Genomic DNA, 26051 nt, shown 5'->3' with positions numbered 1-26051 from the left:
GCGAACCGGCCATCCCTATATGGGATCCGAACCCAGGGCCTTGGTGTTATCAGCACCTCACTCTCCCGAGTGAGCCACGGGCCGGCCCAGCAATGATTTTCTTTTTTTTTTTTTTTCCCCATATAAAGATGACCGGTAAGGGGATCTTAACCCTTGACTTGGTGTTGTCAGCACCACGCTCAGCCAGTGAGCGAACCGGCCATCCCTATATGGGATCCGAACCCAGGGCCTTGGTGTTATCAGCACCTCACTCTCCCGAGTGAGCCACGGGCCGGCCCAGCAATGATTTTCTTATAGCAAACTCTTTCTTAAGAATTTAAGATGCGAGGAAAAAAATTTTGTGCATGTATGTTTCAGATATGATCATTCAGTTTCAAATGACAAAGCGCTGATGGTGCTAACTGATGAACCACTACTTTATATTCCTCCACCACCTTGTCAACCCCTGATTAATACAACAGAAACTCTCAGGTAAGTGTTGTAGATTGTTGCAGAAATATCTGAGTGTGTTCCCATGTTTAGCTAGAAAAGTCTTTGGAAGTTAGAAAAGTATTTGTTCAGATTAACTAAGTGGCTGAGAGAGTCTCTGAATTGTTTGTTGTATAACCATAGGTGTATCAGTTGTCTGTTTTCCCCACCAACCTAATAGAGATGGTGACAGGTCTATTTCATGTGATGGTTGCATACTTAAATATGTCTTATTTGAAAATTAAAGAATGGAATTAATAAAAAAAATTCAGGGCAGGTGTTATGTTTGTAGATGGTAACAGTCATAGCAGAAGGTGCAAGGTACCTTTTTTAAATAAGGAAGATAATAATTTGAGGTTATGTGATTTGGGGATATTTTCCCATTAGTGTGCCCTTCCTTATCAACTTTTCCCTTAAATTTTTTTCTTTGATTTTGGACCCTGTTCTTGAACCTCAAAACTGCCTCAGTTTTTGGGTTTTTGTGATAAGTAGTGATCAACTACAGTTAAGTAAGCATAGTCTAGTGTCTTCACAACTGCTCTAAAAGGTAAGCAAAATACCGTTGGTTAGATCGTAGTGCTGGTAACACCAAGGTCAAGGGTTTGGATCCCCATACAGGCCAGCTGCCAAAAAAACAATAAGCAAAATAAGGGGAAATTGCATTTGAACTAGTCATTTTTTTATAGCCAGTGTTGAAAAATTTGATTTTCCCCCCACTGGGGCAGCCTGATTTTCAAAGGCTTTAATGCATCTATTTGTTTTTAGGAGTCCTATGACTTGTTAAGTTCTCTCCAGTGTCTCAGATGTTTGTGTGTACATAGTCCAAGAGCAGAAACAGGAAATACTTTTTTTGTGGGAAAACCTTTGCATGCCATATTTATATTTGGCAGGTAGACAGATATGGTTTTCTCTGAATTTGGAACTCATGATTGAGGAGGCTACCATATAAAATGCATGCCTTATTAAAAATATTAAGTGTCTTAGCTTTTTAAATCAAAAAGCAATATTGGGTTATCAGGCACTTAGAGTGAATACTCTATAGAACCTATAGAATGATTAAATTAACCAAGAGGTGAGTCATTCATTTATATGAAATATGTTTAATTAATTAAGCTATTTTATAGGTTAAATCATGAACTTCGAGGGTGGGTTCATAGACACGAAGTGGAAAGGACCAAGTCGAGAAGAATGACGAATAATCAACAGAAAACCGGCATTCTTCAGGTTTGTTTCTGCTTGTCTTTGAACAATGGTTGGCATATTTGTGGGAAGGCTTACCCCAACTGGGTTGCTGTCTTCCATAAAGATTTGGGAAGCTTGAGCTTTAGATGCTTACCACTTGCTTCTGATACAGCTTCTGATGTAGCTGTTATTGCCACTGAAGCCCTCCTCCCAGGTTTTATAGCCCTAGTTTAGGTTTCATAGCACTAGTATTTCCTGCTCAGGCATGGAGGTATTTCCTGCTCTCTCCTTCAAATTTGCTTTCGAGCCAGGAGTTTCTGTGCATGGATATCTATATCAAATGTTTTTGGCACAAATAGTATAGTAAATATTACTGTTTATCTCATCTCTTCTTAAAGCTTTTCAAAATGAGGGTGTTGAAACCTGGGGCAGTTTGGAAGTACAGGCACATACATCGGGGGCATTTCTGAATTTAGACATGTACCACTGTAGTTTAATGACAGCTCTTACTTAGTACCTATTTAGTAGGGCTTCTGTCTTGATGTTGTTTACCACAAAGCACCATTTATAGTCATTCCATCATTCATCAAGTATTTGTTACTACTTCTGAAGCACTTAGACTAGCAACTGACACACTGTAAGTTCCCAACAAACATTACCTGTGATAGTGATAATGAGACAGGGACTGTTCTAGACTCTGGGAATACAATCATGAACATGATAAAGTCCCTACTTTCATGGCACTTACATTCTAGTGAGAGCTAAACAATAAACAAGTAAATAAATGTACAAATACAGTAAAAATTAGAGATAAGTTCTTTAAAGGAAAATAAAAAAGGGTAGGCGGAATGAGTGGCTATTTTAGATCGCGTGGCCAGAGAAGGCTTCTCTGAAGAAGTTCCACTTTAAGAAGGTGTCAAAGTAAATAGTGCGAGTTGGTATAAAAGCCTACAAATCTCATAGCTTAATTGAATAAAAATTTCTCACTCACACAAAGTCTGACATAGCTCTCTAGGATGGCTTTCCTCCGAGCAGTGACTAAGGTGCTGTGTAGCCCCACCAACTTGAAATCCTTTGCTTTTAGCTTTGGGTGTTAGGGAAGAGAGAGCGTGGAAGGTTACGCAAAATATTTCAGGGATCAAGCCTGGACTTTACCAATGTTTAGTTGGCTAAAACGCTGTCATTTTGTCTAACATACTACAAGGGAGACTGGGAACATGTAGTATTCCTGTGTGCTCAGGAAGAAGAAAAGAGTTTGGTGAGAGCATTCCTTTTCCCATAGGCGGAAAATTACACAGTAAACAATGTAAAGATTTTGGGGAAAATCTGGGGAAAGAGCTTCCAGATCAAAGGTCCAGCAAATGTCAAGACACTCGGGAGGCAACAGTTTGCATATGTGAGGAACATCAAGAAGTTGAGTAGGGCTGGAATGCAGTGACTGAGGGGAGATGAAGCAGCAGAGGTGAGATCATTGTGAACTTCAGAGGCTATGGTGAAAACTTTGGATTTTATCTTAGGTGTGAGGACACCCCATTGAAAGGTTTAAGCAGAGGAGTGACTTGATCTGATTTATATTTTTAAAAGATCACTCTAGCTGCTACACAAAGTAGACTATGGCAGGGAGCTTGAGTGGAAGTAGAGACCAGTTAAGAATCCATTTCAGTAGTGTAGGCGAGAGATCATTGTGGCTCATTCCAGTGTGGTAGATGTGAAGGTGGAGAAAAGTACTTGGATGCCAAATATATTTTGAAAGTAGAGCTGATAGAAATTGTTGATTTAAATGAAAAGGAATTAATGATAAATTCCTGTGCCTTAGGTACTAGATGAATGGTGATGCCATCTACTCAGACCAAGACCACGGAAGGAGGAGTTAGAGGCAGAAATCAAGAGTTTTAGACATGTTAAGTCTGACATGGCTACTATACATTCAAGTAGAGAAGTCGGTGGATAATCAAATATCTAGGTCTGGTGTTTAGGAGAGAGGTTGAGATTGGAAGTCTAATTTGGAATGATATCTCCTAGGGAAGAACTAAAGAGGAAAGAAAAGAGAGTGATGAACTGAGCCCTGGGTCAACTTCAACATTACAGGCTGAAAGAGAAAAAAGAATCAGAACATAAAAAGGAAGAGGCATTGCTGGCCAGTAAGACAGGAGAAAATGTAGGATAGTGGTGTCCCAAAACCCAAGCAAAAAAAGTTTTTAAAGAAAGGGGATATGATTAACCATTATAGAGGCTAAGAGATATTGATTAAGATGAGTACTAAGAAATTACCATTTGAATTGACCACAAAAATTTGTCAGTGACTTTGATGAAAGTTGTTACATTAGAGTGGTGATGACAAAAGCGTGACTGAAGTAGATTCAGGGAAGTAATAATAGATGAGGAAATGGAGAAAATTATTTCAGGGTGATCCCCAAAAATGGGAATAGAGAAATGGTGCGGCTAAAGGAATTAAGAAAGAGGTTTTATTTTTGGATGGAAAGTATTTCACTAGGTTTGCATGTTTACATACTAATGGAAACATCTTAACTATTTGATTATTTGGAGACTTAATTGGAAGCAGTATGTGATATGTTCAAAAGTACATTAAACGGATCTCAAAAAACATGGACTTTTAACCATTAATGGCATTGTTTTCATCTATAAAATAATGAGGGTCAGTCTAGATGAGCTCAAGCTCTGACATTCTGAAATTCTATGATTATTCATTATGTGCTTCTCTGGGCCTATCTGACACCTTTTATTCACCTACTATGGCAACTTTATTGATTGTTAGTACTTTTAGAGACTGCAGGCAATCATTACCAATGTCATGGGTACCTCAAAGTCCCAAAGCTGCTTACTGACATTGGAATACGGAGTCCAGTACTACAAAAACTCATGTCTGCTGAAGTCTACATATCAGTTGCCACCATGGCCAGAGAAAAAATGGACTCTGTCTTCCTTCTCCTTTTCAAATCTGGAACAAGTGCATCTTATTAGCAGAACCTAAATTATATCCAGAACCCTATGGCAAAAAAGTTTGGATAATATAGTTTCCAGCCTTCCATCCTTTGCTATTCAGGGGAAAAGCACAGGAGGCAGGAATAGATCATTGCCAGTAGATAATCCCATACAGATAGTACAATGGGCTTTATGAAAAATTAGTTAAAATTTTTAGCCTAAATGAGTTTTTTTCTTTGCCTTATCATTAGATATAATTTGTCATGTTATTCTTTCCTGTCCATTGGATAAATGAATAGAGAATTACTGTGGAAGAGGTGTTTGGTGTTCTTTAATCTCAAAGGGATTCTAATGCAAAGAAAATAATTTTGTTTTAATTTCAGTCTTTGTTTATTTGGAGGAGATTTGAGGTTTAATCTAAAGCTTATCTCTTTCTCTGCTATTTTGGGTGCATATCTTTCTGTAGGGAGCTTAGATAATGGTCAGAAGTATGGGAACTTAGCTATTACAGAGAAAAGAAAGACAGGGATGAATCTTTATTTGTTAAAATTACATTTTAAATATATTTAAAATTAAAATTACATTTTAAAAGGCCTATTTTTAAATGTATATTTAAATGTATATGGTTTTTATATATTTATGTTATGTATATAATTTATATATAAATGTATATTTAAATGTATAAAATTACATTTTAAATATGAAGACACAGATGGAAAATAAAAGGGTGAAAATGTATATATCATGCAAACATTAAGCATTGGAGAGCTGTCATGGCTATATTAACCAGACAAAGTAGACTTCCAAACAAAGGATATTATAAGAAAAGACAAGGAAATCTCATAATGATAAAAGGAGCATTTAATCAAGAAGACAACAATTCTAAATGTGTAGGCTACTAATAACAAAGCTTCAAAATATGCAAAGCAAAAGGCAACAGAACTAAAGGGATAAACAGACAAATCTGGGATGTAATTGGAGATTTTAATATCCCTCTCATTTCTATGTAAATGTCTACCTCACATTTTTGCCAGTTATGGACTTTTGCTAAATCCACATAGCTAAAAATGCAAAAGCTCCTGGCCAGTTTTTCAGAGGTTCCTTTTTTTTTTTTTTTTTTCTTGATGTTAATCTTAGGTAAATGGCGTATCTGATTTCTATCTGCCTAATGTCTCTGTAACTCAGCTTTCCTTAAAGTCTACCCACCCATTTCTGAGATTAGGCAAAGAAATCTGGTTTCTTTCATACTTCTTTGTTCATTTCGTATGTATTAAAGTAGCAGAAAACATTTAAAATTCACAAGTTATTTAATCTGCTCATTTTAAACCTTATATTTATCAATTAACTATAATTTAGTTTTGGTTTTATTTACTACTTACTTGATAACCATGTCAATAATTATAGTATTTTATTAAGTTTTTTGTGTGTGTTTTCATTTTATTGGTGCTCTTTTCATTTTTGTTTAACAAACATTGAACACCTACTATACGTAAGACCTACATTCGATTTTTATAAAATAAGATGCTTGACTTTTTACAGAGCCAGTAGTTGGGAGGAAGCCTTATATGCATCTTTGTATACTGGTTCCATCCAGCAAATAAAACTGCGTTTTCTTTTTTTCTCCCTTAACCTTTTGTACATGCTTCTGTTTCAGCATGTATTACATTGTGTTGTTTTCATATATCTATCTTCCCAGTTAAGCTCTGAGCTTCTGGCAGATAGAAGTCAAATATTTAATTTTGTCACCCCAGTGCATGTAGTGCATGTAGGTGCTTTGCTGAAAGATGATGCATGGACACAGTAATGAATAAATGCCAAGAGTCTGATCATTAAACAATTATTTAAGCCACTGTTTGACAGGATAACTGTAAGATCATTTCCTAACATAATAATAATTGGTAATATGGCTTGAACTCTGATACCCTTACAAAACTTCTGAAGATTAGTTTACAAAGCTGCCAGGGAATATAAGAAGGCATAGTGCATATTTAACTCAGTAAACAATAGGATCTAGCTTCATTATGGACCTTTCATACTTCTTAGGAACTTTTCATTGGTAACATAATTATTTTAGACAAACATAAGTTGTTGTAGGTCCAGTAATACTTATATGGCTTCATCATAAAACTTGTGGTGCTTTTACTAAGGTTTTGGGCTCTTTCTTTAAATTTTATTGGAAGTGTCTTGAATGTCTTAATCTCTATAAGACACATCTCTTGACCCAGCATGTGACTACAGAGTTCTAATTTCTATGTTGGTGTTTAATTATATGAACTTAATATGCCAGAATTCATGAAAAAAACTATATGAATACTTCAGTGAAAATTTAGTAAATGTAAATGTAGAATGAGTTAGTATAGGAAAATCTTCATATAATGTCATATGACATTAAACCTTTTTTATTCTCTTTCAGGGTGCTCTGGAACAGGGCTCAAATTCTCAGCTCATGGCTGTCCAATACACAGAAACTTCTAGTAGTATCAGGTAAGAAAGTGTGGATGCTCTTGGCCAGGGAATTTACAATAGCTAGTATTTTAGTAAAGTTGAAATTCACACTTCTCTTTTACCTTAAATTTGTTCTCATCTATGACTTTTATATTAGTCTGTATAACATAGACTACTTATGAGTAGTTCGAGTAAAGCCAGATAATTTCAAAAGGTCAGTTCTCCCAAATCTCTTACGTACTGTTCAGAATGCTGTTCTGTCATAGTTTTGCTGAAAATCTAGCTCTCCTGTCCTCGATTTGCATCTATTTCATGAGCCTAAGGGAAGAGAATATTATTTTGAGTGATCTGTGCCAGGTGTCCTGCCAAATGCTTTACATGCATTTTATCTTTAAATCCATATAACTTGAAATGTATTTTACCCAGGAAAAAACTAGGCAAGTCATTTATGTTTTGTAATTTTTAGAGTCACAGAACCAAGTAGCACAATCAGAATTCAGAGCCTCGCTATTTGGCTTAAAATGCATTTTTCACTATACAATACTACTTAAGATTTTAAAAGATTTCAAAGGGAGTGCTGTACCTAGAGGTTTAAATGTCTTCACTAATACATATCTAACTATTAGGAAAGCTGATGTGGGAGGCAATATAGTGTCATGGTTAAGATGGTAGCTTTAGAGTTTGGCAAAGTTCAAATCATAACTCTGTCACTTACTTGCTCTGTGGGCTCAAGCAGGTTAATGTAATTGAAGTTTCCTCATCTACAAAATTCTGGCTGCACAGAGTTGATATAAAGGTTAAAGAAGATAATATATTTAAAGCACTTAGCATGGTACTTGGCACATATTAAATGCCCCCCCAATGGTAAATAATGACGATGTGATGATATTGACAGTAGTATCACTGAAGTGAAAGTTGAGAGTCTCAGGTTCTATGGTAGCTCTACCACAGATTTTCAGTGCACTATTTATGTAATATTAGTTTAACATTTACTGATGAATTACTGTGTGCCAGACAAGGTTCCAGGTACTGAGAAAGAACCCCCCCAAGAAGTTTCCTCATCTACAAAATTCTGGCTGCACAGAGTTGATATAAAGGTTAAAGAAGATAATATATTTAAAGCACTTAGCATGGTACTTGGCACATATTAAATGCCCCCCCAATGGTAAATAATGACGATGTGATGATATTGACAGTAGTATCACTGAAGTGAAAGTTGAGAGTCTCAGGTTCTATGGTAGCTCTACCACAGATTTTCAGTGCACTATTTATGTAATATTAGTTTAACATTTACTGATGAATTACTGTGTGCCAGACAAGGTTCCAGGTACTGAGAAAGAACCCCCCCAAATATATATATATATATATATATACACACACACACACACACACACACACACGTATATGTAGTAAAAATGTAAGTTGAAAGCTGTTTTGTTTATTATCCTATTAACTAAGAATTCCTATTAAATAGCAATGAGCAGCATATCAGCAATCATGAATGTTTAGAATCTGGAGATTGTATTCTCCTGTTGAAATGGGCAATTCAAATATATTTATATAGTAACTAATAATTCTTAGATAACTAAAATTTTTCACTGAATCACTATACATTTTAATAATATATCAAATTTTTGATGCATGATTATGACGGCATAGTATTTCTTCATTTAAATGTTTTTAGTGAATTAGTCAATCCTTAGTTTTTGCAGATTCTGTATTTGCTAATCTACCTGCTCACTAAAATTTATTTGTAACCCCAAAATCAATACTTACAGTGCTTTCGTGATCATTTGCAAACATGCATAGATGCTCCCGGGTGAGGTTGAACAGCTCTCATAGTATAAACAAGGTCCTTTTCACAGTCTACTTAGTGCCATATTTTTCACATTTTTGTGCTTTTTGTTGGTGATTTTGCTGTTTAAAATGGCCCCCAAGGCATTTTGCTAAAGTGATGTCTAGTGTTCCTAAGCCCAAGAAGGCTGGGATATGGCTTATGGAGAAAATACATGTGTTAGATAAGTTTAGTTCAGGCATGAGTTACAATGCTGTTGGCTGTGAGTTCAATGTTAATGAATGAATAATATATGCTAAAGAAGGTGTCCTTAAACAGAAACACACATAAAATAAGATTATATAGGGGCCGGCCCGGTGGCGCACTGCTACAGTGCGCCGCTTGGGAGTGTGGCGGCGCTCCCGCCGAGGGTTCGGATCCCACATACAGACCGGTTCCCGCTCACTGGCTGAGCGAGGTGCGGGCGCAGCACCGAGGGTTGCGATCCCGTTGCCGGTCCCGGTCCGGTATGGGCGCGACACTGAGGGTTGCGATCTGTTGCCGGACACGAAAAAAAAAGACAAAAAAAAGGAAAAAAAAAAAATAAGATTATATATTGATCGTTTGACAGAAATATTCCAGAGCCTCTCAAGAACTTAACCGTGTATTTCCCCTAGGATAATGGATTAGTATTCACTAACTGAGTGTTCTCAGTGACTTTTTAGACTATAACTACCACAAATAACAAGAATTGACTATATATTCAAACTGCTTTAATCAGAATTGACCTAATGAGCAAATGGGATTATTTCAAAGGAAGTTCTTATGACTCATTTATAACTTCCATTTAGGTCAATCTTTTTTTCTTAAGTTAATAGTGTTTGATTGATACATATAAGTTTTTTTTTTTTTTTGGAGAAAAAGCATTATAGGATCCTTTTAACTCTTCTGGATGTTGGCTTATTGTGCTAAACACTAAAAGACACTGAAAATATGAAGAACTATGTTAATACCATTTGAGTATTATCTTTTGGGGGATGATGTGGTTTGAGGTATTATAATTTTAGTTTTTAATTTTATCATGGCATCTAACATGGTACTTTTAATATCAATGGCTAGCAATTGTTGAGTGACTCCTATGGAACAGGACCCATGCTTGGCACTTTACATATATAACATCTCTGACTCCAATAACAATCGTGCAAAGTTTATATGGTTATTGTTTTATTGATGAGGAAACTGAAGTTGCTCAGAGAGGTTGATTCCCTAGGAATACCCACGTGAGGAGTGGAGCAGGAATTCTAAGCCAGATCTGTTTGTTTCCAAGTTCTAAGCTCTTCCCACCTTTCACACAACCTCATGCGCAAGTAGACTTTCATGTATTTGACACAGTAGTGAAAAATAAATTTTCCCCAAACTTAATTTTTATTACCAAAAATTTTAAAAGCATGCAAACCTATGCAGAAATTGATTTTCTGATACTTTTATTATTTTTACAGGCTTTGCAATGTACTTGACCATCTAGTACATTTTAGAGCCATGTTTCAGAAATGAGAATTTTAGTTTTAGTGAATTGGATCTTATAAATATACTGATTTTGGGCTTTTCAAAGTGTTATTATAAAAACTACTGCCTGACCCCCCCTTCCCCCCCCCCCCCCGCACATCCACATCCAGCCCAACAATGACCCAGCTGCTGCCGGAAGCCCCATGGTTCCTAAGCCGGGTTTGGGGGGGTGCCGAGGGCCTCCACAACATCCCTCTGCCATCCACAACCAGTCCAGTGAAGGAGCCACCCATGGACCAGCCCCATTTCCCTCCTCCTCCCTCCTTCTTCCTCCCTTTTCCCCCTCCCTCTTCCCCCCTCCTCCTCCCTCCTCCCTCTTCCTCCCTCCTCCACCTCCTTCCTCCTCCTTCTTCCCTCCTCCCTCCTCCCTCCTCCTCCTCCCTCTTCCTCCTTCATCCCTCCTGTCTCCTCCCTCCTGCTCCCTCCTCTCTCTCTCTTTCCCCTCCACCTCTCCCCACACATCTTAGAATGTAAAAAATAATAATAAAAATAAATAAAAATTTTAAAAATTACTGACAAATGCTACTAATATTTTGGTTGAGAGAGATTCTTATAATTCAGACATAGCCTTAGAATTGGAAGTATTTGGGGAGGACATGAAGTTTTTTACTTTAATAATACTTCACCTTTTTCTTACTTTAGCGGGAACTCGGGGAATGAGCTGCAAGTCTATTATGCTTCTCCCAGAAGTTATCAAGACTTCTTTGAAGCCATCCGCAGAAGGGGAGACACATTTTATGTTGTGTCATTTCGAAGGGTAAGTTCATCTTAGAAGAATAAAGCAAATATTTTTCAGTGTTTGCTGTGTACAAGACATTGAGCTGAATATTGCACAAGATAGAAAGATGTGAGAGATAGGAAGCAGTATAAAATAAATTGAGTGGAACAGTCTCAGTGCTATAATACAAGCTTGACTTTGAGCTGTTCAGCATTATGAAGATGAACATGGAGGCTATGAGTTTATATTGAGGAAATATGAACTACTTATTGGTTTTTATTCTTTTGTCATCCCTGTGGCCATACTGTTTGTTTAGAACGAAAGAAAAAGTGAAAGCACAAAAATTTTATATTTAGGCTTTTCCTATTTAGGCCTTTATAACCAATTCCCATTTGGTTATTAAGAAATAGACTTTTGAAGTGTAGGTTTAAGATGAATGATGGGACTGATTAATATATTAATTATGGGATATCTGGACCTATGTTTTTGAGACTCTCCACTCCTCTTTTCTCTGTCCTTCATCATTTACTCTTGTTTTGAAGAATGTGTTAATCAGTCAGCTTATGCAGAAGTAAAGGTTTATACTAGCACTTTTGAATGTTACAAGTGTGAGACTATATGGGAAAAAATGAGTAGCTATTTACATTCTACTATAAAATGAAAATATATTCTTCATAGAGTTGCCATGTGAATATCTCTGTTAGAGTGCTGTATGTTAAATCAGGAACACATGAATGAGTTAGAATTTCTCAGTGGTTTGTATCCTAAGCCTTTTTTTCTTTTTCTTTGAATGTGTGTGTGTGGTGGTGGGGTTAGGGGGTTGATTAGAAATAATTATGTACTAACAAGAAAATAAACAATTTGTTTTCTGATAATTGTTACCATTCACTATCACCTTGGCATTTGAAGACTAAGGAGATCAAACGTTCCATATATTTTCAGTTATTAATCAAATAGATTAGGAGATCTGGAATACTTTAGCCATGGCGTCTCATGATCTCTGCCTTTTCACAGAATTCCCTGTGCTCACCTTATTCTCTCAGATATAATTGGTATATGAATGAGTATTTCTACACTGCATCAGCCTCAGAGTTCCTTTTCAGCAGCAAGGGGGCAGCTGAGAACAGGGTTTCAGCAAGCCTCCAACTGTATTGGCTGATGAGAACTAAGTATTTGCTTTACTGTTGACACGGTTATGTTTAAAGTGGGGAAACAAGTAAACTTTTAAAAATGGGATTCAGCACTATAAAGAAGAGATCTGATGAGTGTTAAAATGAATGTGTTGAAATGTATGTTATGGAAGTTACTGCAAAAGAATGTTTTTTACACTCATATTGCCCAATAGTTTTTCTGAGGTTCATGATAATTACTCTATTATTTGATCAAAACAGCATAATGTATATTAGAAGCAGCAATTGTTAAGCCATGGATTGAAGTCATGGTTAACAATGTTTATCTAGGGAAGAGAGCAAGTATTTTTATAGAGAAAATAATCCTAGCTTTAAAGGGACTGTATTTTTATAAAAGAAGATGAATGATGGTTTTTTAAAAATATGTGCATTGCATTTCTCACATCTGTAAAGTGCTATTTCTCATTAGTTTACTGTGAAAAGTGCTATCGGAAAATTATCGATCCCCCCACCGATGCTTTGATGTTCAGGAACATTGTTAGGACTATCTTTCACATACTATTTGGATCTTTCATTTCCTAATTACTAATATATCACATTTCGGTGTTTTATATCAAGGAAGAGTGAGGATAAACCTGCAATTAATTAGAAAACAGTATTTAGACAACATTCTTTTTCATTTTTTTCTTGTTTTGTTTTACAGTATGGACAAGGAAGTTAATTTTATCGTGAAGACTATAAACTCATGGGACAGGAATTTAGTTCTTAAATACCTGGATTGTTCTTTTTGCTCTTGCTAAAATGAAAATGTAAGAAGTAATGAATTACCTCATGCTTAGTCTTCTTTTCGGTCTTTCAATATAAAATATTTTCTTAACAGTTTCATCCAAAAGGGGAGTGGCATCATTTCTTGTGCAGAAGGATGTAGACTTTTTCTCCCATCTAGGTTCAGAAACCTCAAGTTTCTGCTTAACATGAACCAGACATTTATAACAGAGTCACTAAACAAGCCATATTGTTTTATTTTATAATTGGACATATATTTAACAAAATATTTTAATATCTAAAAAGTAAAAGTAGCCATTGATTAAGGAACTAACTCTCCCAAATTTATATTCCCTTACACCCCATGTTTTTGCACCTTTAATTTCATTACAGTTGAGCTGCTGAAATTATTTTCGATAAAGCAGACATACTCTTGGATAACTATTGAGTTTCCTGTTACAGGTCAGCAAGAAAGAATGCTTATGGTCCCAATAGTCCTAAGAAGGGCTCAGAACCTCTTCTGTTCTTTTGACTTTCCTTTAAGAGTTTTTACCTACAACATTCTGCTCTAGCTATTCTGCTATTTGTTTAGTTTCAGGTATTCATACCTTGTTTTCCTCTAAGTATTTTGTCTTTTTCCACTCACTGTGACTTGTTTTAGTATGATTTGGAGGGTGGGAGGTGGGGAATAACTTTTTCTCAACCTTCCAGGTCACTTTGAGTATGATATAATTAATATATTAATAAGAAAAAAACCCAGTTAAGTTTAATGTTTATTTTTTCTTAATGCTTTTGTATGATAGTCTATTTAGGGAGAGAGGGGGTAGATTAAAGAATATAACCTAATTCAAAAGCATGGGACAGAAACATATACCCAGGAAAGCTTAAGTAAGGTTAGATAAGAAAGTGATTCCAAAGGGGGAGAAAAGATAACATTAAGAAGAAAAATGGGGAGGGCCGGCCCGGTGGCGCACTGCTACAGTGCGCCGCTTGGGAAGTGCGGCGGCACTCCCGCCGAGGGTTCGGATCCCAAATACAGACCGGCCGCTCACTGGCTGAGCGAGGTGCGGGAGCAACACGGGGGGTTGCGATCCCGTAGCCGGTCCCGGTCCGGTACGGGTGCGACACTGAGGGTTGCAATCCATTGCCGGTCACGAAAAAAAGACAAAAAGGAAAAAAAAAAAAAGAAGAAAAATGGGGAAATGATATTAATTTATCAGTAATTCCAATAAATATTGAAATATCATTCTTAGATGCTGCTTTCTCATCCCCTAATATCTAGAGAAAGGATTTTTTTTTTTTTTAATCTTCATGGGGCAATTTCCCATTAGGAACAGGTTCTCTCTAATTCAGATGGCTATGCCATATTATCTCCACTCATTTGATATTTCTTTTTCAAATGAGATGATGTTGTTTCTTATATTTTCTGTTTTCAGTGCTTGTCTCTCAAATCGAAATTAAACACTTAAAAGTGTCTTTTCATCTGTTTCAAATGCATACGTAATGTAACAGGAGAACTTGAGCTATAACTATATACCTGCCTCAGAGATGTTTTTCTCTCTCCCTTTCTTTTCAAGCATTTTATGTATCCTAGATATGGTACCATATTTGGGTATGTCACCCCTTCTTGGTCTCTTACAAAAAATTTATTAACAGTATCATATATATGGCATGGATTGTAAGGATAACCTTAAATAATAGGGACTTCTTTATTGTAAGATGGGAATTGAAGACACACAGGAAACTGGCTCAGGAGCCAAATAGTCCCTCTGTGCTTGTGCTTCATAGATGGAATGTACACAAGTCCTCATGAAGAACTGGTATAGCAGCTGTTGTCATTCCTGATTCAAGAGCTGCTCCAGTGATTCCACTTTAGTCTTTTTCACACATTGCTGATGCAAACTCTCCAAATACAAAGAGGATTGGATGGGGTAGTTGGCCACCATCTTTTATGAAGAATTTCTGTGGCAGCCTTGGCTCATCACCTGTGGTCCATTCATGTGTGGCCAGGGAAACAGGGTTGGTTTCATTAAATGTATTCTCTTGCTTTGTAAGCCGGTAACTTTATGCAGAAAGAAGAGCCTGGGGCCACTCTTCTGAGAAGATAATTGTGGCTGGCCCCTGGCACTTTATTATACAGGCTTATCTTCTCACCTGTATTGTAAGCCTCTCAAAGGCAGGAAGTATCATATGCCTTTTTTTATTACCTCCCCTGACACTTAGCACAATGCCTTTCACTCAGTACTCATTTAACAGAATAGTTTTAGGTATGATTCACTGATGGAAGTCACAGTGATGAAAGTTCATTGTTTTTCATTAATTATTTAAAGGATTTTTTTTAAATCAAAGAATTAATTTATTTTATTTTATTGAATGTGCATATTCATGGAGTACAAAGCTGACCTTCAACACCTGTGCCCAGGATGTGATGGTCAGATCAATAGTATCAGGATGCCCATTACCACAAATTGTAATTATTCCCATGTCCCCCACCTGGGGACTTAAGGGTATTTTTACATTGTTTTGCTTAAAGAAATTTGAGTCTATTTTACTAGTAACATAAGTCATGCTGAATTCCAGCAGAATGTTTAGTTAGAGATTACTTTTTTATCCATTTATGGTTACCCTAGCCAGAGATGCAGCAGCTTTATTTCTTGTCTTTTAATCTAAGCCTTAGAGCTGAAGAAATCACCTAGGTGAAATGTTTAACAGATTTCTGCATCAATAGATGGAACTTTAAGGTACTTGCATCCTCATTTTTTAATATTTGGTAGGAGTATTTTGGAGTGGATTATTTTTGGACATCACTGCTTTCTTTTTTGGATAAGGAATGGTGTCTGGTATCTGTACAGACAAGCAGGATGAGTCAGAAACATGAAACTTTGGACAAACTATAAGAAATGCTCTGATTATTACAAAAAGGTTGAGTGGTGATATTATTTGTTCAAAATGTTTGCCAAAGGTTTATTACCATGGATGGCCGTAAAAAAGAATTTCACAAATTAGCAATGATATTTCCTAAATTAGTACCTAGATTAATACTTAATACATGAAGAATGGCATCTTTTCTTAATGCATATTATTTATGTCTTAGAAATTTGTTTCATTTATATGAATGATTATATATAAACAATTACATTTATATAAAATCTGTAGAGGCAAGAGAAATCTTAGTACTCAAAGGAAATTAGTTTACGAAGTCTGCTTCAAAAAGATACAACTCATTCTTTTGTTTCTGAGACTACAACTTGAGCATACACATGGATCTTGGAGTTTGGCCATTTTCTTATCTCCCCTTTCATGGACTTTTAGCGAAATTCTAGCTGGAAAAAAAAATGTGAATAAATAAGTTTGGGAAGATACTTGCTTTTTTAAAAACCTTCCTTTTTAAAAATTATTTTTAACTTTAAAATATATTCTAATCAGGTCTCAAGCATATTATAAAAAGTAGAGCAGAGTTGTCTTAGTATCCACTTAACCTAGGTTTCCTTAATGATTACATCAGTAACACTATCCATTTTCTATTTCATTTCATTATATGCAAATATTACCACCTTTAACGTATACAACCTTTATAGTTTACAAACCTCTTTCATATACATAACCCCATATGATAGCATAAGTATTCCTAGTCCTATTTTACAGATGAAAAAATTGAGGCAGAAAGGTTAAGTATCTTCTCTCAGGACACAAAAATGGTAAGCACTATTAGTACTAGCACAATAATTGAGATATTCTAATTTAATACAGTGGTTTTTTTTTCCTTTACATTCTGGTTGGTTGTTTTTTTTTTATTTTTGTTTATTTGTTTTTGCATCTGGTGCTTTTAGATATATTACAGAATGTGTAAATAACAAATTATTGTAGCCCTCCAAAACCAACCATGTTTTGTTGCTAAATCTGCTGGGCAATTTCTGTAGAGTTATTACACACTTCAAAAAATTTCTTTTTGTTAATTACCTGATTGTAGATTAACTACTTTATTAGGTTACACTTTTATAATACTAAAGAATAACTTAATGGTCTGAAAGATTATGATATAGCTTCAGATTTCAAACCAGGGAGTAGAAAAATAGGCCTTGAAAGTTTCTGGTGTCTTTTTAAAACAATATCTGAAATTCCCAACATTTTGGAAAAGAAATGTGTTTGCTGTGTCTTAAAAAGGGGTTAGTTTAGCCAAAATAGATGCTATTTTTTCAAACCAGGGAGTAGAAAAATAGGCCTTGAAAGTTTCTGGTGTCTTTTTAAAACAATATTTGAAATTCCCAACATTTTGGAAAAGAAATGTGTTTGCTGTGTCTTAAAAAGGGGTTAGTTTAGCCAAAATTTCTTTCAATATGAATTCAGTGGCACTGATCAATAAAATTAAAAGTTATTGTTTAAAACGGGAAAAAAAAAAAAAAAAAATCCCAACATTTTGGAAAAGAAATGTGTTTGCTGTGTCTTAAAAAGGGGTTAGTTTAGCCAAAATAGATGCTATTTTAATTATTGGTGCTCTAGAGCTACTCCTTGAGAAGAGTGTTTTTTGTGTGTGGAAATGCATTTTGTTATGGATTCTGTCTATGGCATGCTAGATTGTTGAGATCAGAGGCTTTTGATCTCAAACTCCTTGTTAAATATGAGTTACTCTCATGTGGTTATAGGGGATTTCGTCATTTGTTCTTTTGTTCTATAACAGATTGCTAGCTAACATACAGGAAACATTTCTATTATTTGGACTTTTCAATTGCAAACTCTAAAACAACTTCCTGTGTGTTTAAGAAATGATTGTTCAATAGTCTAATTAGCCATGACACAGACAACATAACTCATAACTAATTTGAAGTCTTCAAAATGGTGGGCAGATCCATCTGAGTCAGAATAATTTTCCAATTTTTCATTATTTGTGTGCTCTATTTAGTATTATTATTATTTTATGATGTGTTTTTCATATACATTTGTTTAATCTCCCCTTTTTGGGTTGCATGATTCCTCTGGGCAGGGATTTAGTCTGTTCATTTTGTTTGTCTTTGAGAAGATTTGTTGTAATGCATTGCAGACTATGCAGTGCAAGTCCTAAATAAATGTCAACTCTTCAGACTGCTGTATATTTGTGCCCTTTAACCTTATTTTTTTGTCCTGCTGTTCAAAAGATTACTAGAGTTGGGGTTTGCAGAAACAAAGGAGGACATTTTATTTCAATGAATGTTTAAAATTACTTTTGTACTTTGGATAACAATGAAAAACTTAAAAATTGATTGTCTGCTTTGATGTGGATGGATCTGTAGCAATGGAATATAATAATTCCTGAAAGTCTTCTGAAATTATGCTGAAAAAAGGATTTAATAATTGATAGCTTAAAGTTCTAATAGTTTCCTTCTCATCAAATTTCAGATTTTTTTGTAAGGGAAGAAAATATTTCCCCAAAGCAGAACAGCATTCTAAGAAAGAATATTTCTTTACATCATAAATATGTGAGGAAAAAATGTATTTGAAACAACTCATAGGTGCAGACCTTAAAACCTGCATTGTAGTCTCAATTTTGCCACTGACTGACATTTGCTGTGTGACTTTGGACAAATCACTTGGTCCCTTATCCTCAATTTACTTAACTGTAAGATGATAAAGTTAGAGTAGATTTGCATTTTACTTCTATCTTCAGGAATCTTAGTTTTCTTATCTGCATGTGTGTGTGCGTGCGTGTGAACTCTTGTCTTTAGAAAGCTGTAAGATTGCTTTAAACTCTTCGAAGTTACTGAATTAATTCAGTCTAGTGGAATTAGTAACCAAACAACCATAACAAATACAACAAAATGTCAAGTCACAAGGTAAGCCCATAAATTAATTAGTTTGATTTTTTTTTAATTAGCTGGCAGCTTTATAATTTATTTAATATGTGCACAATATAACAGTCTTTAATCCTTATAATATTACTATGGATTAGTACAGTTATTATCCTCGTTGTACAGATGGGGAGTCTGAGGCACAGAGAGATTAATTAATTTGTCCATTGTGACATAGTTTGGAAATGGCAGAGCTAGAATTTAACCTAGAAAGTCTGCCTCCAGAGTTTATGTTTCTGATCATTCTTCTATGAGGCACAGAGAGATTAATTAATTTGTCCATTGTGACATAGTTTGGAAATGGCAGAGCTAGGATTTAACCTAGAAAGTCTGCCTCCAGAGTTTATGTTTCTGATCATTCTTCTATGTTGCCTTTCTAAGACTTTTATATCCAAATATCATATCTTTCAAAGTAGTCAGCTTGGAGTCTAATTCCACTGATTTCTCTATTCAAAGCATATTTTGAGTTGCTTCAGGTTCATTTTCCAAAAAGAACAAGACAAAAACAAAGCCCTGAGGAAAACCAAGCCACATGCTACTTAAACTAATAGTGTGGGAGGAACAAGATCCAGCAAGGAAACACAGAGGAAATCATTAGAAATATAGAAGGAGAATTTGAAGTGTATAGTACAGAGGAAGGAAAAAAATCGACTTGTTTATTTTATTTTAAAACATGGAGGTCAAGGAAGAAGAGTTCAAAAAGGAGGTGTTCAGCAGTATCAGATGTTACAGAGTTCCCTGAGAATGAAGAAATGAAAAAAACCCATTTGGCTTGTATAAATATAGAAATCATTGTTGAGTTAAGATTACATTTATGGTAAAGTAATTAGAACAGAATCCAGACTAGAGTCAGGAGATAATGTGAAAGAAATTAAATGCTGAGTTTGTTAAATCTGACATTGAAGGGAAGGAGGGGAGATAGCTTGGATATAGTTAAAGGGAAAAGAACTAAGGATGTGTATATGTGTGTTTTAAGGATAGGAGAGATATAAAAGTAGAGTATAAGATAAATAGAGACTATTGTGGTTCATTTATATACATATGAATGTAAGAATAGAACTTATGTTTTGTAGTTGACAGATGTTCTAAAGGAAAATAAACAAGTCAATGTTTGTTCCTCATCTGTATTATTGTTTTCCTGTTTAAAGCAGAGCATGGGGAAAGATGAACAATTTTTGTTTGTTTACTTGCAGTAGGACTACAAAGAAAAATAAGAGAGTGTATGTAATTAAAACCAGATTCTTAAAAAATAAAATCATATTTAAAGTACTCCCTGAGACATAAAAAGTCTTTGCAATAAAGAGCATCCAAATTGGAAAGAACGAAGTCAGACTAATCCTGTTTGCAGATGACATGATCATACACATAGAAAACTCTAAAGACTCTACCAAAAAATTACTAGAACTAATAAATAAATTTAGTATAGTGGCAGGATACAAAATTAACACACAAAAATCAATAGCCTTTGTATATGCCAGTAATGAAATAGCTGAAGAAGAAATCAGGAAAGTAATCCCATTCACAGTAGCTTCCAAGAAAATGAAATACCTAGGAGTAAATTTAACCAAAGAGGCGAAGGACCTGTACAGTGAAAACTGTAAAACATTGGTGAAAAAAAATTAAAGAGGACACAAATAAATGGAAAGATATCCCATGTTCTTGGGTTGGAAGAATTAACATCACCAAAATATCTATATTGCCCAAAGCAATCTACACATTCAATGCAATCCCAACCAAAATACCTATGACATTCTTCACAGAAATAGAAAAAATGATCTTGGAATTTGTACGGAACCACAGAAGACCCCATATTGCTAAAGCAATCCTGAACAAAAAGAACAAAGTTAGAGGTATCACACTTCTTGACTTCAAAATATGCTATAAAACAATAATAACCAAAACAGCATGGTACTGGCATAAAAATAGACCAATGGAACAGAATAGAGAGCCTAGAAATAAACCATTTATTTACAGCCAACTGATTTTTGACAAAGGAGCCAAGAATATACAGTGGGGAAAGGACAGCCTCTTCAATAAATAGTGCTGGGAAAACTTGATATCCACATGTAAAAGATTAAAACTAGATCCCTATCTCTCACCGTACACAAAAATCACTTAAAATGGATTAAAGGCCTGAATTGAAGACCCAAAACTATGAAACTACTAGAAGAAAACATAGGGAAAATGCTAAAGAAAACATAGGGGAAATGGGAGTGGGCAGTGCTTTTTTTGAGTGACAGGCAATCAAAACAAAAATACTCAGATGGGACTACATCAAACTGAAAAGCTTCTGCACAGCAAGGAACAATGTCAACAAAGTGAAGAAACAACCTGCAGAATGGGAGAAAGTGTTTGCAAACTACACATCAGACAAGGGACTAATATCTAGAATATATAAGGAACTCAAACAACTCAAAAGCAAAAAAAAAAAAAATAACCTGATTAAAAAATGAGCAAAGGACCTGAACAGACATTTCTCAAAAGAAGACATACAAATGGCCAACAAGCCCATGAAAAACTGCTCAAAATCACTAATCATCAGGGAAATGCAAATTAAAACCACACTGAGATATCATCTCACCCCATTTAGAATGGCTATTATCAACACAGAAAATAACAAATGTTGATGAGGATTCAGAGAAAAGGGAACCCTCTTACATTGTTGGTGGGAATGTAAATTGGTACAGCCATTGTGGAAAACAGTATGGAGGTTCCTCAGAGAAATAACAGTAGATCTACCTTACGACTCAGGTATCTCACCACTAGGTATATACCCAAAAGAAATGAAATCAATATATCAAAAAGACACCCACACTCCCATGTTCATCATAATGTTATTCATAGTAGCCAAAAGATGGAATCACCCTAAATGCTCATCAACGGGTAAAGGAATTAAAAAACCCCTTGGTACGTATACACAATGGAATACTAGTCAGCCATAAAAAGAAATGATATCCTATCATTTGCAGCAAAAGGGATGGAACTGGAAACCATCGTATTAAGTCAGTCAGGCACAGAAAAACAAATACTGCATGATCTCACTCTTGTGGAATCCAAAAAAAGTGGGGGTTCTCATAGAAGTAGAGTAATGGTTACCAGATACTAGGAGGGGAGGGGAGTGGGTGGGGAGGGGAAGTGGTGGATTAACGGGTACAAAACTATGCTATCTGCCCTAAGTGAATCTTTGTACAGTATATGCATGTATTGAAACAACACACTGTACCCCCCAAATATATACAAGTAAATGTTAAGATATTTTGAATTCAAAAAAAGAAGCATTCTAAATCTTAAACAAGGAACTAGTTTTTAATAATGTTAAGGAGTTTTAAAAATATAAGTTGATAGAACTGTTTTTAATTTATGTAGAAGGTCTTAGAGTTTTTCCTCATAAAACTAGTAAAGTAGCCTGTTAGATCATTTTATGTCTAAACAAAATTTGGTACAAACTTTTGGATGATGTCATAAAACTTAATTATAGAGGAAGCAATTATTATTATAGTTAAGAAAAGTTGACGGTTTAAGATCTGACTCAGGATTAAGGTCTGAAACACTCATGTCATTTCCTCCCTTCCCCCATATGCAGTAATTTGCTCATTTTGGACTCTAATTTGTTTAACTTTTGACACCATCAGCAAATCTGAACACTGACACTTAGTTGGTTTTTCCTGAAAAATTGGGCTAATAATTGTGTGGTATTTATTTCAACATATTGCTGCTAATTTACTATAAAGATCCTACATGGGTAGGCTTTGAGGAGTTGTCCAATTTATAATATGGGCATCACACTGGAAGCCAACAAGATGGGTGGTTAGCTAGGAGTAGGAATAGAGTATCTAACTAAATAATTATGTGATTGTTTAATCTCTGTTTCCCCTGCAAGACTATAGGCATCCTGAGGACAAGAACCTTCTCTGTCTTAGTCATCATTCTATTCCCAGTACACAGTATTGTGCCAGATATGTAGCAGGTACTCAATAAATATTGAGTGAATGAACAAACGAATGAATTGGATACCAAATCCATCAGTTTGACACAATTTTATAAATTAGCTTATACCATCACCATAACATGACAGATAATTTGTGATAGACCAGCCTCTTGACTATTATCAGGGCCATCGGTTTCTCAGGGTAAATCTAGAAATCAGTCTTTGAAAACAAGTGAATTCAAATACATTTTAAAAAGGCTAAGTACCATTTTGCATGAGGAAAACTATAGACCCACACTAAGATCTTCTCTGTGTTTCAGAGTTGAAACACTGATCTTGGTAATACATGAACAGAGAAGATTATTTTCCAATTCGGGTGCTAAATAGACTGTGGATCATTTTAAACTCCAGACTGAATATGCTTAATGTCTATAGAACTTATCTATAATGTGTGTTCGTGATGTCCTAAGAGGAGGCACCATGTTAGCATTTTAGCCCCACCACAGTGCTTATTTCGTGTATGGAACGTATTCAAGAAAAGCTTGTAAACTTAAATTGTTGAATTTGTCATCGACTGTCTTTGAATAATTTCTTTAGTCATCTGATTATAATACACCTTGAAGTAAATCTTGAAAAATTAGAATATATACAGAATAAACAGGCCTCAGTTATTCAGTTTATGTTTCATGGCTATTTCTTTTCTGATTTCATTGGGGTTTTTTTGGATGAATTAAGCATTCTTTATTACATGCAGCAAAAGTTTTGACAGTTTTGTTAGAATGAAAAGAGACATGATCAGTTCTTTGAGGATAAAAATAATAATTTTCATATCAAGAGATGTTTTGAGGAAAATGGTTCTTGATATTAAACTGATTAATTTGTGGCAGAAGACTGCTCTAAAGAATGACATAAGTTTGCTTTTTCTGTATATTCCTAGTAGATGTTGGATCATATAGATAGCTACCTGTTTCTTTTATTCACTTGTAATTTTCCACTCAGCATCTTCTAAATAGGGTAACTGATTTTTTTATTGAATAGAAATTCAGTAACTTTTATTCTGTTAAAAATGAGTCTGCCTTAGAGAAGGGTGGTGTCCACATGTTTACTTTGAAGTTTTTTAAAGAGGCTGGTTGAATTCTCCCTCTAAAATGTGCTTTGAACTAGCAACTTTTGGAAATCTGTTCTGGTGGAGGTAACAAGCAGTGTGAACTAAAGAGAATGATACATAGTAAAAAAAATAATCTTCCTTGATTTTGGAATGAAGAAAATCCAACTCAGAGCTATGCAAGCAGACATTTCTCTGACATATGTATGTATGTATATGTTTATCTACCCATCTGCTTGTCTTCTATATGTCTGACCCTGACCTTTCAGGCTCCTATTTTGCCATCACATCCAAGACTCTACTGAGTAAGAGAGTGGAAATCTTTAGACTTATGTGGATCAGTGGTTCTCAAACTTTTTGGTTTCAGAAGTCCCTTATATTTTCCAAAAAACAAAGAAACATTAGTGAGAAGATTGGCATGGTTTTTACATAGTTACGTAATAGCTTTTTTTTCTACTAACATCATCAGGCATCTTTGAAATTTCTGACCTTTAACAGTTTTAGATGCTGTGAGGAAAAGTGCCATCCCTCATCCTTCTTCTCCCTCTTCTCTTTCCTCACACCTTTCTTTGGTTCCAGCTATTGGAAGCTAGAAAATTTACAGGAATTTGTAGATGCAACTTAATAATATTATTTTGTTTTCATTTGACATGTTCTTTATTATTTTCAAAATAAATAAACTTTAATTTTGTGCTATTTTAATCAGGAATATTTAAACATTTAGTGTTTATCTTGGATTTCTGCCCTATCACCTTCTAAGGAGTTAGGCTTTGTAGCAACAGGAACTATACCATTTGGAAGACCCTGATTTTCTTTATATAAGAATAAAATTTTGTGGCTGGTCTAAATTTAAGTCTCTGCCATATGAAGCAAAGATTTTTATTTAATAGTTTGTAATTTAAAATTGATAGTGTAATTTTATATGCTATACATTGCTGTATGAGTTTTTTAAAGGTGAAGATTAGTTCTATTTTGTTTTTTAACAGCTTTATGGAGGTATAATTGACATATAATAAACTGCACATATTTAACTGAACATGTTATAAGTTTTGACATGTATATGTCAATGAAATATCACCATAGTCAAAACCAGAAGGCCCATCATTCTGAAAAGTTTTGTTTCCTCATGCCCCTCTGTAACAACTTCCTGACCATTCTGTCCCCAGTCACCAGGCAACCAACGATCATCTTTCTGTTACTAAAAATTAATTTACATCTTTAGGAATCAACATTATGTATTTTTTTCCTCCAGCATAATTGAGATTCACCTACATTGTTGCTTGTGTAAGTAGTTCATTCCTCTTTTGCTGAATAGAATTCCACTACAGGGATATAGTACAGTTTGCTTGTACATTCACCTTCCATTGTTGACTAGTACAAATAAAACTACTATGAATATTTGTGTGCAAGTGTTTGTAGGGACATATGCTCCCATTTCTCTTGTGTAAATACCTAGGAGTGGAATGGTTGGCGTATTAGTCTGTTATTGTGTTGCTGTAACAGAATATTCAAGACTGGGTAATTTATGAAGAAAAGAGGTTTATTTAGCTCATGATTCTGGGACAGCTGCATCTGGCGCAGGCCTCAGGCTGCTTCTACTCATGGTAGAAAATGCAGCTGTCAAGTTCAAGAACATCACAGGGCGAGAGGAAGCGAGAACGAGAGAGAGCAAGAGAGAGCGAGTGTGAGAGGGAGCACACACGAATGAGCCAGCGTCTTTTAAACAAGTTCTGGCAGGAACTGACAGAGTGAGAACTCACTCACCACCCCCACTCCCTTGGGAGAGCATTAATCCATTCATGAGGGATCTGCCCCCATGACTCAAACATCTCCGAACACTGCTACCTTGGGGATCAGATTTCCATGTGAGTTTTGGGGGGACAATAAATCCAAACTCTATCAGCTGGATTATATAGTAAATATATGTTTAAGTTTTGAGAAACTGCCAAACTGTTTTCCAAAGTGGCTGCACCATTTCATATTCCCACCAGCAGTATGTGAGAGTTCTAGTGCCTCTACATACTTGTCTACACTTGATATAGGCAGTCTTTTTAATTTTAGCCATTCCAGTAGGTGTGTAGTGGTATCTCATTGTAGTTTTAATTTGTATTTCCTAATGAGTAATAATTTTGACCATCTTTTATGTGCTTATTTGCCATCCATATTTCTTTGGTTAAGTGTCTAATCAATCTTCTGCCAAATTTT

The 26051-nt window shown here is 35.3% G+C and overlaps 1 protein-coding gene across 1 annotated transcript in view; it reads left to right on the top strand.

Moving 5' to 3' along the window:
• Positions 1-26051, top strand: part of ATF6 (activating transcription factor 6) — a 204719-nt gene that overhangs the window by 77705 nt on the left and 100963 nt on the right. The window contains exons 11-14 of the mRNA XM_008573560.1: positions 358-471; positions 1593-1692; positions 7007-7077; positions 11021-11135. Coding sequence (XP_008571782.1) covers positions 358-471; positions 1593-1692; positions 7007-7077; positions 11021-11135 — 400 coding nt within the window. The remainder of the gene's footprint in view (positions 1-357; positions 472-1592; positions 1693-7006; positions 7078-11020; positions 11136-26051) is intronic.

The sequence above is a fragment of the Galeopterus variegatus genome, unplaced genomic scaffold (genome assembly GCF_000696425.1).
Source record: "Galeopterus variegatus unplaced genomic scaffold, G_variegatus-3.0.2 Scaffold933, whole genome shotgun sequence".
NCBI classification, from domain to species: Eukaryota; Metazoa; Chordata; class Mammalia; order Dermoptera; family Cynocephalidae; genus Galeopterus; species Galeopterus variegatus.
Note: the sequence above shows the minus strand (reverse complement) of the source record. Positions and strands in the feature narration are given on the sequence as shown.